The sequence below is a fragment of the Rhinichthys klamathensis genome, unplaced genomic scaffold (assembly GCF_029890125.1).
Source record: "Rhinichthys klamathensis goyatoka isolate OS25496 unplaced genomic scaffold, OSU_Roscu_1.1 h1tg000303l_1, whole genome shotgun sequence".
NCBI lineage: Eukaryota > Metazoa > Chordata > Actinopteri > Cypriniformes > Leuciscidae > Rhinichthys > Rhinichthys klamathensis.
Genome location: NW_026606822.1, coordinates 3245791 through 3261776, shown reverse-complemented (window position 1 = coordinate 3261776; position 15986 = coordinate 3245791). Strand labels below are relative to the sequence as shown.

The window sequence follows — 15986 nt, the reverse complement described above, 5'->3', positions numbered from 1 at the left end:
CATGCCCCCAAAGAATTTTTGCGTCACAAATTATAAATGGGGTAGGCTATTTTCCCCTTTCATTGTGACTCACAAAGGGAAAATTCCCAATTTATAATTTTCTAAACTCAAGCATTTACTCTGTCCATTATTATTTGCCAAGCCAACTTTCTTTTGCTGATGCAGCAGTATTGCTTTTTTTTATAATGGGCTTAGGCTATAGTCTTCATAAGCAAGCATTAAAACCTCCAACTCAGTTTCACCGAAGTATCGTATGTAGCTCGCTTTTTTTCTCCCTTGGTTTCCATGGTGACTCCTGAAATCGGCGATCCATTGAAAATGTCTTTATGTACTCGTCGTGCGCGCGCATTAACTCTGGGTTACCAATAGGAGGTTGATTAAACTAACTCAACATAGGTGTTTTGGAACCGACATACCCAGAGTAAGCAAGTTTGGGGTTAACCAACCAAGAGTTCAAGGTTTATCTGACGGTAAGTTAACCTTGCTTTCTGGAATACACCCCTGTTTTTTCAGTCTCGTATTTATAGTTTTGACTCGTTTGCCTGTTTTTTTCCCCATTACTTTGTCTGTGTTTTCCTGCTGTGCTGTTGTCTATTTGGATTGTTTGCTTGTGTGTTTGACCCTATGCCTGTTATATGGATTTTTGATTTTGGACTACCCCTTATATAAACAATGCATTTGGATCCACAAACTGTGTGTTTTAGAGCAGTTACATGACTGAAAAATGTCAAATTGTGCAGACATAATTTTTGCCCAGGCTGTCACACAAAGAAATTATGAACACATGCAAAAACACTACCAACTAAATATTAATAGCTGATTATGTTGTATTTAAGGAATGCTTTTTTTCCTGAGCTATTTGTTTTTCTATGCATTGTTTGCACAGTAAAATAAAACCTGCAGCTTTACCCCTTTTTTGCAAAACAATTTTGTCAGATAAATCTCAACCAAGTGTATGTCACGGGTCTATGAAGGAGGACTCAAATGCAGAACGAGTGTTAACAGGTTTATTGACAAACAGCAGACAGATGACAGAACGTGGTGGGAGAGGTGAACAGTCCAATAGGCAGGGATGAGACACAATGACTGCCGTAGCAACTAGCCGAGCAGCACTTGTAACTAGCAAGATGACTGGAAGCTGGAGAGTAGAAATGGCTGAGCAGAATGAGACCTCAATACTAGCAGTAGCCAGACAGGAACTTGTAAGTACTCCAGCAAGGCACTCAGGGATCTCAGGCTCAGCACCAGGCTTCCTCCAAAGCCAAGAGTGTAAGCAGTCAGGGACACTGCTAGCAGGACTGTAACTAGAGACACAGAAGACAAGACAGACAGGACCGATGGCAGAACTAAAGCACAAAATACTTCTACAAATAAAACACTGTAGACTTTAGTCACATGAAACAAACTATGTAGTACAGCATCTAACGAACTGGCAACACATGAGGGGAGTTAACAAGAGTAACAGGTGAGAACACTTAGACAAGGAACAGGTGAACACACTCACGTAAACGAGGACTGGAACAAGGGAGCAGAGAACATGAGGAACAGGTGACAACACTCAGACAAACGAGGACTCAAGACAAGAGGGCGTGGTACAGGGAAACAAGGAGGCAGGAACAGAGGAGCACATGGCCAACACAAACACAACCATATGTTCAAGCACAACACAAACATAGAGACATGAAACAAAGACAACACAGACAAAGCTGCCAGAGCAAGACCCTGACAGTGTAGGCCTACGTTAAACTATTGTTAACCTCAGCACAAAATGAAAGTAATCAGTTAAAAATAGTAGCCTACAATAAAACTGTAAACTTAAAACACAAAGGATCAGAATTCACACTCCAATATTTTATTAAAAGTAATAATCATAATACAGTAGGCTACTATTTATCATCAACATTAAGAAGCAGCTTTCACATATTGTAGTTTGGTTATGAAGACATTTTAATTGATAAAACAATACAGTCCAATATAAAGACAACATTTGTAGTTGTGATTTCTTAAGGGATAATTCCCATAGTTAATGGGATTAACTGTGAACTTCAGAAGAACTGATTTTATACATCCACTAAAAATCACCAAAACACCGGCTCATTAAAAGACATTGAGGAAAATGACTCAGAGATTTGAAGTTAGTTCTGAGCAAAGTTCGTTCATCATTTATTTGTATATGCCACATGGTTTGATATTTTATCTTATTTAGTTGCTTTCATACACTTTCAAGTTTAAGTGTCATTAAACATTTTATAGATTTTCAAATCTCAAATAAAACAAATGTCATAATTAAAAATAATTTTATTTATTAAATAAAATGTTGCCAATTAATAATTTTGATGGCACAATTTTTACAATAATAACTCTGCATGTAAAGTATTCCTTCATTTGTTTCATAAACTTTTGGTCTCGCACCCCATAAATCAATGGGCTCAGTAATCTAGGCATAATATTTGTGATTAGATAATTAAAGAAAGTGATCTTAGTTCTGTGAAAAGGAAAGAAAGGAGTGACAATCATATCCAAAACAGGGGTGACATAGGAAAGCATACAAAGAAGTAACTGGACGCCATGCAACAATATCGTACTCCGAGCCTTTTTTGCTGAACCCTTTGAAGCCGCCTTTCTAGCAGTGAACATGACTCTGCAATAAGTGTAAATGAGAATTATCCACACCAAAGACATATAGATAATTTGTGAAGCAGTGGTGCGATCCTTGTGGGCTTTGGAAGGGAACAAATTGAATGGGTAGCAAAGTACAACAGACCTGAAGAAAGATATGGGCTGGATTGAAAATAAAATAATGATATCTGCCAGAGAAGGTATAGCTCCTAAAACCCATAGCAAGCATATAAAGATGTAGGTTCTTTGTGGAGTGCAAATCTGAGAGTGATGCAGTGGTTTACAGATAGCAATGAACCGTTCTATGGCCATACCAGCCAGATTCAAAGGAGTGATCATAAAGGTGGTTGAACCAAGAGCAATCAATATGCAACACAACGAAACATTAACAAGTGAAGTGTAGGTCAACACATATAAAGTTACTGATATACATATCATGAGCATGTCATTGATTACCAGGTGAATGTATAAAATGTATCTGGAGTCTCTTGTAAACATTAGATTAGAAAAAAAGGTCACTACTAACATTCCGTTGATGAAATTAATGATAAAACCAAGACTAACAATCACAATGTTTTTGGCAAGAGCTTCTTCAAAACTATCCACAATCCAGATCGTTGAGTTCATTTTCCGGTTCTTTTGATCTGGATCAGAAAGAGGAGAAAGTGTTTAAGAAGTGAACTATTCTAGGCTTAGCTTATTCCTTTTTAAGAAGTCTTAGACTTACCTTTGAGCAGAAGAACCGTTCTGGATTGAGGGCAGTCTGAAGCTCATACGAGGTTTAATCGGTACAGTGATACTCATGTGTTATTTATGGCTTGTGGAAAGGTCACAGATTATAAATATTTAGTACGTTGGTCATTGCCCCTGGGTCACTGTAAATTTGGCTATTATTCTGTCCTGGCAATGGTGTTCTAAACCAAGCGTTGACAGATAGTTAACAGAAATAATAAAGCTCCCTCACACGTTCTTCTTTGTGCTTACTTTACTGTAAAACTGAAAGAAACATAAAAGATACAAATTACAAAGTGATTCACAAAATATAATGGACATTTTTACATTCACAAACATCCAATTACACATTTAAATAACTCAATAATCAACCAATATACGTTAATGGCGTGCTTGAATTATTAGCCCTTAGATCGCACTAGCTTTTCAGTATTAAACATCGATCCAACATTTGCTGTTACTTTTATGACAGTGGAATGTTTGCAATGCAAAGCAACACAGAGAATATTATAACTAATTGACAAATCAGTGCAGTTTATTGAAGGTTTGTCTGAAACTTCACCATTAATTACATATTTTATTAACTAGTTTGTGGTAGTATTTTAGAGTCTTTGCATTGCATTGCAAAATGTGTGAGAACAAATCATAATGCAAAGTTAGTAAATATTGCGATTAAATCGATCCACCAGACCGTCTGATTGTGGGTGATAGACGCTAGTACGGATCGATTTAATGCCCAATAATTCGTAAAGTTTGCGAATTGTCTGTGACATGAACGTTGTGCCTTGATCGGTGAGAATCTCTTTCGGGATTCCCACCCTGGAGATTAATTGAAACAGCGCGCCGGCAACGCTCTTTGCGGAAATATTGCGGAGGGGCACTGCCTCTGGGTATCGGGTTGCATAATCCACCAGGACTACTGCAAAGCGATGCCCCCGTGCAGATCGTTCTAATGGCCCGATGAGGTCCATGCCAATTCGTTCGGAGGGGACCTGCATAAGGGGGAGTGGGCACAATGGTGCTTTTGGATTGGCCGGCGGATTCACCAATTGACATTCAAGACAAGACGCGCACCACCTGCGCACGTTCTCATGAATGCCTGGCCAGAAAAATCGGGTCATTAGACGATTAAGTGTTGCTGCTTGTCCTAAATGCCCGGCCATAGGATTACAATGCGCCGCCTGGAAAATCATTTCCCGACGGCTTTTTGGTATCAACAGCTGGGTTGTATCCTGATTTGACTGAGTGTCTTGGGTCACTCGATACAACTTATCTTTTAAAATAGCAAAATAAGGATAAGAGAGCGGTCGACCAGGTTGGAGAAGCTGTCCGTCGATGGTATGGACCTGTTCAAAAGCATTTGAGCGTTTCGTCCTGGGACTGTTCCAGGGGAAAATCATCACGCTCCGTAAGGATCCTCCTTTCAAGAGCGCTCTGGTCCCCTGGTTCAGCTCCCAGAGGTCCCGGCTCAGGTTCTCCCACCTGACCGACCGCACCCCTTCCCCACTCCCTTTTTGTCCAAGAGACATCCGCACATAAATACCCCAGTAATATACTAAAACCTGGCCAATTTGTCCCCAAAATTAGTGCATGTCGGAGGTGCGGACTAACTGCCACATCTACATTATGCTTTTGTCCCCGAAATTGAATAGCCATCGACATTAAGGCATAGTTCACCACCTCCCCGTGTATGCACCGTACCTTAACCATGTAGCTATTATCCAATGCCTCTGGTTGAATCAGGCTTTGATGGTGTGGAGAGAGTGGAGGAAGGGGAGGTGTGGCTGCACAGCTGGATGTCATCCCCGCCCCTGGGCAGGGGTCTGGGACTAGCTGTCGGCTCTGTGGCTGGCCCACTCCTCCATCGGGGTATCGGTCGGGGCGGAAAACCCCCTCGAGACCTAGGGAGTGGGACAGGTTTAGAGGGGGAAGGAGTGGAGGAAGACACAGGGGAAGAGAGAAAGAGAGAGAGAAGCTGCTGGTAGGGGTTTGCCGACCCCGGGGCACGGCACCATCTGGTCCTCCGCCAGTTGGATGGCCTGGTTCAGCGACGTCGGGCGGTGGCACTGGACCCACTGCGCGGTCTTCTTTGGAAGCCGCGCCACAAACTGCTCCAGCACCACCTTATCGATGACCTCGGTGACGTCGCTTCCCCCGGCCATCAGCCATTTGCGGCAGGGAGTCCCGGAGCTTTTGCGCCATCACGAAGGGTCAGCCGGTTTCTCCTAGATCCAGTGATTGGAACCTTTGTCTGTGTTGTTCCGGAGTCCAACCGACCCTCTGCAGGATGGCGCGCTTCAGATCTTCATAGACCAGGAGGTTCTGGACTGGCAATTGCTGTGCGGCCACCTGCGCCTCTCCTGAGAGCAAAGGGATAAGCCGCACAGACCAGTCAGCGATGGCCCACCTACATGCCTCTGCCGACCTCTCAAATAGCTCGATGAAAGCTTCCGGATCATCCAGCGCCCCCATCTTGTTGAGAGGCACGTGAGTGGCCGTGAAGGTTGGCAATGTGTTGGCCCGAACCTCCCGGTCAATCCAGATCCGGAACAGCTTGCAGTCATCCTGCTGGGCTTGGACCAGGGCTTGGAACTGTCGTTCCTGGTCGTCCCTTATACCCACCAGTGCTTCATGGTGTTCTTGATGCAGACTTGCGAGCGAATGGATGATGTCCGCAAATGCCGTTACCAGCGATGGTGACTGCATGACGGCGGCGCCCCCGACAATCTTCTTCCTCCCGGGTTTCGGCACAAGTGTGATGATTTTATGGGAAGAAGAAGACGGGGTTGGCGTGACTGGAACTCATACTTTTCCAAACAAAAATAAACAAAAGGCGCACACACAGCGCATTCATCGTAGCCTCGCTACAGCAACAACAATAACAACTATAATCACAATAACACTCTTTCCGCTTAAACCAGCTCTCAAACTCTTTCCACTCAGGCAATCACTCTTTCCACTTGTTGCGTTGTACGAGTCCTCAGTCCTCCTCTCTCTCGTCTCTCAGTCGACAGCGGCTTATATCCTGTCTCTCCACGCCATTTACTGCAACAAGACACAGGTGTTCGTCATTTGCACTTGACCTACTTACGTACTGCTTGCCTCCTTTCTCTCTCTCCCGCTGAACCACGCCCCCCTCACCACAGTATTCTCTTGAAAATTATTTATTGTCAAATGTGTGTTGAATGTAAACTCCTCCAAACTTCAGCATTCAATGTGAATTTATCTTAGAATATTCTTAAATCTATTCAATGATTGGTCCATGCCAATGTCGTCATCCAAAATCCTGTTTGTGGCACAGCAAGCTATTGTGAATCATCTCTAAGATTGTGACTTGAGATCTAGTCCTACACTTCACTTAAATTACAACTGAAATGCTTGAAAACTGTTAAGTGCAGATTTTGAGGCAATAATTTTTTTACTCTTAGGTCAATTCTCAGCAGTGTTCTTGTGAGTAATTCTCAGAAAGGCTTGATAAATACGGGCCCTGAACCCATTCTTGGTCACAAATGTTTTTAAAGTTTTCAGAGGAAGCAAAACAGATCTTCGGGTGGGCAAATGTTGCATCACAAAATGGAGTTGATTAAATTGCAAGAAATGGCTCTGAAAGATCAGGTTGGTAATTGTGACCCTGACACTTTCTTAGGAAAGATGATGCCTGCAGCCTATTTCCCTGTTCTAAACAAAACGGTACAACACATCCTGACCATGTTTAGTTCCACATACTGCTGCAAGTCAGCGGTCTCCACAATTCATTTTATTAAAACCAAATACCAGACAAAAAAAAAAAAAAAAGAAAGAATTGTCTACACTTTATTTTGTACTTTTGACGTTTGATGATAATTTTGCATTTACTACAGAAGCATGATTATAGTTTTACTTTGTCTAACATCTTTGCACTATTTTCATTGTACACAGCTAAGCTGAAACATTTCGGTAATACAACTGTATAGGAAATAAACCACACAAGATTTTTAGGAGTGTACAGGTAATTATGGTCCGCCTGCTCATAATCATTTACTGTATGTTTTAATATAAACATTTATTACATTTCTTTACTTTCTAAAGTGCCATTTTAACACATAAATTCATTATGTCACTTTAAAAATCATGGAAAAGTATTGTTTACAATTAAAGAACACTGTTAATTTATTGCATAACAGCATGGCAGTACATTTTCTTAGGTTTAACATTTACATCTGTGTGGCAAAACATTCATCTGGTTCACTTACATGAAGAATTACAGTATGCATGCTTTACCAACAATTGTGATGCATTTTTATGAAACATCTGAATGCCTGGTTGTCCTTTTTTGCTCATTTTTGATTGATTCAACTTTTACAATGAATAATCTGTATGAAAAAAGTTCCTTCATGTGTTTGTAAAAATGCTTATCTCGAACACCATAAATCAGGGGAGTAAGTAGTCGTGGCAAAATGTTTGTTAGAAGATAATTTAAAAAGGTTAGTCTTGCCCGGTCAACTGGAAGAAGTGGGATAAACATCTTGTCTATGACAGCAGTAATGTAGGACAACATACAGAGCAGAAGCTGTACTCCATGTAACAGGATGGTGCTTTGGGCCTTTTTTGCTGAGGATTTATCAGTGGTGGATCTCCTGGCCGCAATAAGCACTCGACAATATGTGAATACAAGAATTACCCACACAACAGATGAGTAAAGGCCATTTATAAATCTGGACTGTACTTCATGGTATGCTGTGCTGTACAGAATTGATGCACCACAAGAAGTAACTTTTGAAGAAGTAGATAAAGGACGAACAATTAAAAGGAGAATCAAGTCAGCTAATCCAGGTATAACTCCTACACCCCAAATCAGAGAGATAAGGATGCATGTCCTGCGCACTGTGCAAATCTGATGATGATGCAGTGGTTTGCAGATTGCGATGTAACGCTCAATGGCCATACCGGCCAAAGTCAGAGGAGTGTTCTTATGAGTTGTTGAGGCTATTATTAGCAGTGTAACACAGAACGGGAGAGGGACATTTTGCCATACATAAGCCATCACAAAAAGAATTACAGTGAAAAAAACCATGAGCATATCATTGATAACCAAGTGAATGTATAATATGTATCTTGGATTATTGTAGAAAATTGAACTCCTGAAAAATGTCAATACAAACACTCCATTAATGGACAGAATTATGACTGCAAGAAGAACAGTGGTGAAATTTTTAGCAAAAGCATCTGCATATCTTTCTTGTACACTATATAGAAACATTGTAGAGTTCATTGTCCTCATGCACAGGTGTAAAGGTTTTACGGTTGATGTTCTTTTCACCAACGATCTTGATGACTGTCAAAAGTACATCCAGCTAATACGATGGTAGCTTATTTATCCGAAAGATTTTTAAATTGATTTAATCTGATATAGAAATGAAAAAAGGAGAAACATTTTGTAGATTAACAATTATAAGTTATGAAGATTATACAAAAATAATAATAAAGACAACTTACTCTTTTCAGTTTGCTTAGTAAATAGTTTTGGCTACAGATGAAAACGGACCAGTTTATAAACTCAGATAAGATGTAAAAGAGGGGGGAGGAAAAAAAGCAACACAAGGGAAAAGGAAGGGAGGGAAGGAAAGAGAGTGATGATTTCTGCACACTGTGTATAGGGAGCTGTGTACTGACCGCACATTTTTCACAAAATAAGATATTTGTCAATGACGCTTAGGATCTGCTGTGCACCATATTCTCTGCCATGGCGCCATCATCTTGTCAGTCATCTCTCCTTATGCACGGCACACATTGTTCGATTTTGGGCTGTCCCAGACAAAAGATGACAAATCTTTGCGATTTCTGTGGTCGTGGCTCCTAACCGGTAGTCCTACGTCATACAGTGTGAGAGGTTCAAAGACGGCCATTGTTACGTTCTTGCGACCAAAGATAGCCAGCGAATATTTTCTGACGTCAAACTCACAGTGTGTTTGCTGCTACGACCTACGTCCACTGAATAGCCAATAAAAATGCAACATGAAATGGCGTATTGATCAACGCTAAATCTTAATTACCTCAAGCTCCATTTGCAAAATTGGCATGCCAAGTTGGCCTCATTTCCCTAGCCATGACAGTGTCCATATTCTCTTTCGCTTCCTCCTCTTTTTTTCAGCGCACATAAAAACCACAATTGCCAAAGTTCATTTTGCTCTATTTGTTTACCACTAGTCCATGCTGATGTTTTGTTCTTCTATACTTACTTGTAGGGCTGTCACTAATAATTAATTTGGTAATCGAGTAATCGTCTATTATTTCGACGATTAATCAAGTAATCAGATTTTTTTTTTGTGGTAATAAATTTAGACCTAAGGCAAACAATAGCCTTTAAAATGACTTAAAATACATATAATGGGGCAATCAAAAGCAAGAAATAATATGGTTTTGAACAACACTACTAAAATACATAATGTAGTATACATAATAGATCAAATCCTTGTTTAATATTGGTCAAACAAAATTTCATTCAAATGTCCACTTAATATTTAATATTGGGGCACTTCTTTACAATAGAAATGCTACAGCCACTGTAATTTCTTGAACAAGAATATGTGGACATCAAAACATGCAAACTCAGTGCGAGGGTCACAATGCAAAATCACAATGAACAGTTAGCATATTTAGAAAGAAATTGATGTAGACTATTCTCCTGTGTTGGCGTAGATATAAATGATTTACCTTACGTCCTTACCAATCTGGCACAAATGGCTTTCCCAGATGAATGTTATAAACAACGGAAACAGTGTGATTTGTAATGATCTTATAGGATTGCCGAAATTGCACAGTTTGTAGCAGGCATTACTCTCGTCACGTGATTCACGAGTTCACACTTACATGTAAAAAGTGCAGTAAAGGTGATGCGTTTTTGGCGTGCTGTCCGGGGCGAGGACTCGAGAACTCAAAACTGTGTAATACTGGTAACACGGACGGACTACAGCAGCATTTGCTACTGCAAATACATAGACACGCTACTGTGAGCATGTAAGACATGCTGTTGCTGCACAATGTAGACCACAGAAACCGAAACCACAGAAACCGAAAATTCTCGGGACAGCAGCATGTGTCCAAATTTTAATCTTAACCGTTCTATTTCATCAGAAACGATCTTGAAACAGGGCTTTAAGTGTAAAATACCGAACTTGTCCTTTAAGGACCTATCAGTCTGCTCCTGTTTCATAACAGAACTTTGTATTTATTTCATAACAACTCTCGGAGTGTTTAGTATGGCTATGGGAATGAGAATTTAGAAAATAAGAATCTTTCTAGCCTCGAAAGAATTTAGTCTAGCCCCGAATGTTTTTTTTTTTTTTGCGGGGAACTGCCGGGAAGTTTAGTTGAAATGATATACTGTACATGACACCTGTCACGTATAGGTCCGATGAAGATTAAAAAAAGATGCAGAATGTTCCAAAACAAAAGTATTTATTGAACACACATACTCAGGTAATCCACAGGTACAAAGAAGGCAATGAAACAGCATGTTGACTTGACACGGACAACTTAACTGAGAACAAAGAGGAACTTAAATAAAAAAATCCTTAAACATACAGGGCTTTATATCACACACTCCTGTTAAGCATTAAGCATATACTACAACTTCACACATCTATAGCCTCTTCAATATCTCCTCCTTTATCAAATCTCAAGAACATCTCCCAAATTTCGTAAAATTCTGAAGACTTCCCCTTGGTCACCTCGTTTCCACCAAAAAAGAACTGGTTCGGAACTGGTGCTGGTTCAAAGTTGGTTCAACTTGCGAACCTTCTCAGTTTGTTTTTCCACTGACTAGAGAGCCCAGCAACGACGTCGTTACGTCACTGTGTACGTCGCCATACGTCTTAGCTTTCCCATTCCCATCGTGTTGTTGTTCACAGTAACCCGCCCCCAGTCCACGACATAAGTATGACGTGGTAAAAGAACGGTTCTAGTCCAGCAAAGAGTTGGTGCCGCTTTGGAACCAATTTTCCTGGCCGAGAACCGGTTCTTTGGCTGTCGAAACACAAAGAACTGGTTCTCGAGTAGGCACCGACTCCGAACCGGCTCTCAAAATGCTTTGGTGGAAAAGGGGTAATATGTAGCTTTCCTGTAGCTCAAACAGTAGAGCGTTGGCGCTTGCAACGTCAAGGTCATGGGTTTGATTCCCAGGGAAAGCAAGAACTGATATGAATGTAAATGTGTACCTTGAAATGCAATGTAAGTTGCTATGGATAAAAGCGTCTGCCAAATGCATAAATGTAAGCTTCTCAAGGGCCAAACTGGATATCAAGTTTTTCAGTCAAGGGAAGGAAAACTTGTATTCTTCCAGCAAAGGGCAATTGAACGCCTGGCTTGTAAAAATCTACAAATCCACAAATCCACCAGTTTTTTTTTCTTTGACGGGCAGAGAGCAATTGTCCACATAGACCCCCAATATACATATTACCGGGCTTAATAGGAGTAGTAGTAAATTGAGATACATACTGAGTCACTTTCCTCCAAAACTTTTGCACCACCACATTCCCACACACAATGAAATAATGTGCCTTGGAAATTATTGCATTTAAAACATAAGTCAGGAATACTAGGGTTACATGTATTTAACTGGAGTGAAATAAGTTATCATTATCCAATTATATTGTAAGAGCCTCAAACTAGTATTTATAGTTTGAGTTTGTGCTTTTACACATATTGTACCCCACTCATCTAATGAAATGTCTTTATTTAAATCCTGCATCCATGCTCGTCTTTTATTTTCAGAATTTTCTTTATGATTCTGTACGAGTATATTATATAATTGGGTAATTCGCCCTTTACTGAAACAGTCTTGTGTGGAAAAGGTTTCCAGTGTGGATAATGAAAGGAGTTGCACAGAATTATTTAGTTTAAAAAAAAATAAAAGTACTAAGCTGCAGGTTTTTAAAAAAATGTTTCCGGAGTATATGAAACTTTGATACCAGATTGTCAAATTACATTAAAATATTGTCTTCATATAAGTCCATCAATCTAGCTATTCCCTTATTCAACCATAGTTTAAACCCCATATAATTTTTAGCTGGAGTGTAAAAAAATTTTTTTTTATCTGTGTTCACAAAAAAGTAGTGAACCCATGAAAATGTCTTTGTTTTCCGCAGAGTAAACTAAGAAAGCAAACTAGCAAGATAAAGTAATTTTTGCTCAATATTTGGTTGATTCAACCTTTGCAATAGGTAATTTACATGAAAAAGGTCCCTTTATATGTTTATAAACATGTTTATCCCGAACACCATAAATCAGAGGTGTAAGAAGTCTTGGTACAATGTTTGTTAAAAGATAATTGAAAAATAAGATTTTCTTCTGCTGATCAGTAACAATTTGGAGAAAAATTTTGTCTAACACAGGAGTAATGTAGGACAACATACAGAGCAGAAGCTGTACTCCATGTAACAGGATGGTGTTTTGGGCCTTTTTTGCTGAGGATTTATCAGCGGAGGCTCTTCCGGCCACAGTCAGCACTCGACAATATGTGAATACAAGAATTACCCACACAACAGATGAGTAAAGGCCATTCATCAATTTGCTTAGTTCTCCATGATACGCAGTGTTATAAAGAGATGCTGAACTACAGAAAGTACCTGTTGTAAAGATAGATAAAGGACGAACAATTGAAAGAAGAATCAAGTCAGCCAATCCAGGTAAAACTCCTACACCCCAAATCAGAGAGATAAGGATGTATGTCCTGCGCACTGTGCAAATCTGATGATGATGCAGTGGTTTGCAGATTGCAATGTAACGCTCAACGGCCATACCGGCCAAAGTCAGAGGAGTGTTCTTATGAGTTGTTGAGGCTATTATTAGCAGTGTAATGCAGAACGGGAGAGGGACATTTTGCCATGCAAAAGTCATCACAAATAGAATTACACTGAAACACACCATGAGCATATCATTGATAACCAAGTGAATGTATAATATATATCTCGGATCATTGTAGAAAATTGAACTCCTAAAGAATATGAATACAAACACTCCATTTATGGAGATAATTATGACTGCAAGAAAAACAATGGTAAAATTTTTTGCAAAAGCATCTGCATATTTTTCTTGTAGACTATATAAAAGCATTGAAGAGTTCATTCCGCTTTTGCACTGGTGTCAAGTTCAGTTTAATATGACAGTCCTTTTTTTCTTGGAAAGTAAGATTTTTGACAGTTGTTGTCCCTTTCTTTTCCTTAAAAATGTCTTTATGGCTGTCCAAAGAACATCAAGCTGTAATACAATCTTTTTTATCCTGAGGATTTTTCCATTTATTTAACCTGATAGGAAAATTAAATGAAGAAAAAATTAGCAGGTTAACAATTACAGGTGAAACTCGAAAAATTAGAATATGGTGCAAAAGTTCATTTATTTCAGTAATTCGACTTAAAAGGTGAAACTAATATATTATATAGACTCATTACATGCAAAGTGAGATATTTCAAGCCTTTATTTGTTATAATTTTGATGATTATATGGCTTACAGATATGAAAACCTTTTCACAATATTCTAATTTTGAATTTGGGGTTTTCATAAGCTGTAAGACATAATCATCAAAATTATAACAAATAAAGGCTTGAAATATCTCACTTTGCATGTAATGAGTCTATATAATATATTAGTTTCACCTTTTAAGTTAAATTACTGAAATTACTGAAAATTACATATTGTAATTTTTCGAGTTTCACCTGTATATGAAGAATATACATACAAAATTAAAGACATTGCTGAAAGAGTGAATTTACCGTTTGCTTAGTAAATAGTTTTGGCTCCAGATGTAAACGGACAAGTTTATATGCTCACTTAAGATGTAAAAGTGGGAGGAGCAAAAAAGAGCACGAGACAGCAAGGGGGGGGGGGGGGGGGGGGGGGTGCGGGGGGATGGGGGGGATGATGATGGGAGTAAGGGAAGGAAAGAAAGAGTATATTTTTATTACAGTATATTGCTCTCATGGTGTAATAATGGGTCCATCTGATTATAATACAGCATTTAGATTTTGATGTGACATGGAAAAGAATTTGTGGTAAAGAAATAAAGTATGGTCTCCACAACCTCTGCCCCTCAGAGGCCAAACCCACAGGTTCCAGAGCATTCGGGGGGAAAGCGTACAGACGTAGCCTCAGCCATGTCTGTACCATAACATCCATCCCCAAGAGAGCTGGGTTTGTCATATCCTTAGATGCGGACAGATCCACTTACGCTTGGCCAAAAAACTCCCATATACACTTCACCACCTCGCAGTGAAGTCTCCATTCCCCGGGCCTCAGCCCCTGCCTGGACAGGATGTCTGCTCATAAGTTTTGGTACCCTAGAATGTATACCGTTTTCCTTGGGACCACAGGAGGATCTGCCAATTTGCATAGCGGCACAGACACATAACCACTAATGCTTTATATATGAGACCACTGATGTGTTGTCTGTGCGAACAAGCACATGATGGCCTCTCAGGTCTGGGAGGAAATGCTTCAATGCTGTGAAGACAGCCATCATTTCCAGGCAATTTATGTGCCATTAGAGATGATGACTCCTCCAAAGACCCTGAGCTGAGTGGACTTCCATAACCGCTCCCCAGCCCTTGAGGGAAGCATCTGTCATTAGCATGAAGCAATGACAATGGGCTCCTAACATGGGACGTTGGGACAAGAACCAAGGCTTCCTCCATATCATCATGTGGAGTGGGTTTCCCTCTGGGAAAACCCCCTTGGTCTTAAGCCACCACTGCAAGGGTCTCTTGTACAGCAGGCCAAAAGATATCACTTTGGACACAGCTACCATCAGACCCAACAGTCTCGGAAACTGTTTGGCAGTGAGTGACTGGCCTAGCTTTATCTTGTTTATGGCAGTGAGAATCAAATCAATACGAGCAGGAGACAGACGTGCCTGCATTGACGTTGAGTCCCACACCACACCTAGAAAAGTGGTTCTCTGTGCTGGAGAAAGCACACTCTTCTTGGCATTCAGCCTTCACCCTAACTTTTTCATAATGGCGAGGATGACATCTCGATGCCGAACCACCATCCGTTTGCCAATCGTCGACATAGCCTCTCAAGACTGGCCTCTGGTGTTCTTCAAGTAGTCAGCTGAAGCAAACTGGCAGGGAACAACTCTGCTGATTCGTCTATTTCCCTCCTCAGAGGATGCGAGAGTCCCAACGACGTAATGTCAAGGGACTGACTCAGATGCACTGACGCAATGTCTTGTGCCTGAGGCATGAGCTTGCTGGAAACCGTTGCGTCCCGAAACACCAAGGGCAATATCCACTTTGGTGGTCTAGGAACGACACCTTTGGCTGAACCTAACGGGGATGCGAGACACCTATCCGCCTCCACCTTGAAGGTGTTTGTGGCTGCTATAGCAGCCAATCACAACACGTTGATGGCAGGTCAGTGGGAAAACACAACCTAATTATTAGGTTCCTATAAGGTGCTCTGAGGTTGAATCCTCCAAGGGCCACACCTTGTCCCCTCTTGGGATCTCTTAGTGGTCTTACAGGCCTTACAGAAAGATCCATTTGAGCCCTTACAGTCAGTCAAGCTCAGTGCCCTCTCTATGAAGACGACCCTCCTGACTGCGCTCACTTCGGTCAAGAGGGTGGGGGACCTTCAAGCCCTCTCTGTTGATGATACAAGC

General features: G+C 40.5%; 3 protein-coding genes across 3 annotated transcripts; all 3 read right to left on the bottom strand.

The window, feature by feature from the left end:
- Positions 1–958: 958 nt before the first annotated feature.
- On the bottom strand, positions 959–3385 carry LOC130104044 (odorant receptor 131-2-like). Its single transcript, XM_056270431.1, has 4 exons — positions 3347–3385; positions 2322–3263; positions 1180–1304; positions 959–1138 (listed from the first exon to the last, which is right to left on the bottom strand). The coding sequence occupies exons 2-4, from the start codon at positions 3244–3246 to the stop codon at positions 959–961; spliced, it is 1230 nt and encodes a 409-aa protein (XP_056126406.1). The 5' UTR covers positions 3247–3263; positions 3347–3385.
- A 4245-nt stretch (positions 3386–7630) lies between these two features.
- LOC130104043 (odorant receptor 131-2-like) lies at positions 7631–8611 on the bottom strand. Its single transcript, XM_056270430.1, has one exon. The coding sequence runs from the start codon at positions 8609–8611 to the stop codon at positions 7631–7633; it is 981 nt and encodes a 326-aa protein (XP_056126405.1).
- A 3908-nt stretch (positions 8612–12519) lies between these two features.
- On the bottom strand, positions 12520–13627 carry LOC130104042 (odorant receptor 131-2-like). The gene has a single exon (XM_056270429.1). The coding sequence runs from the start codon at positions 13453–13455 to the stop codon at positions 12520–12522; it is 936 nt and encodes a 311-aa protein (XP_056126404.1). The 5' UTR covers positions 13456–13627.
- Positions 13628–15986: the final 2359 nt, after the last annotated feature.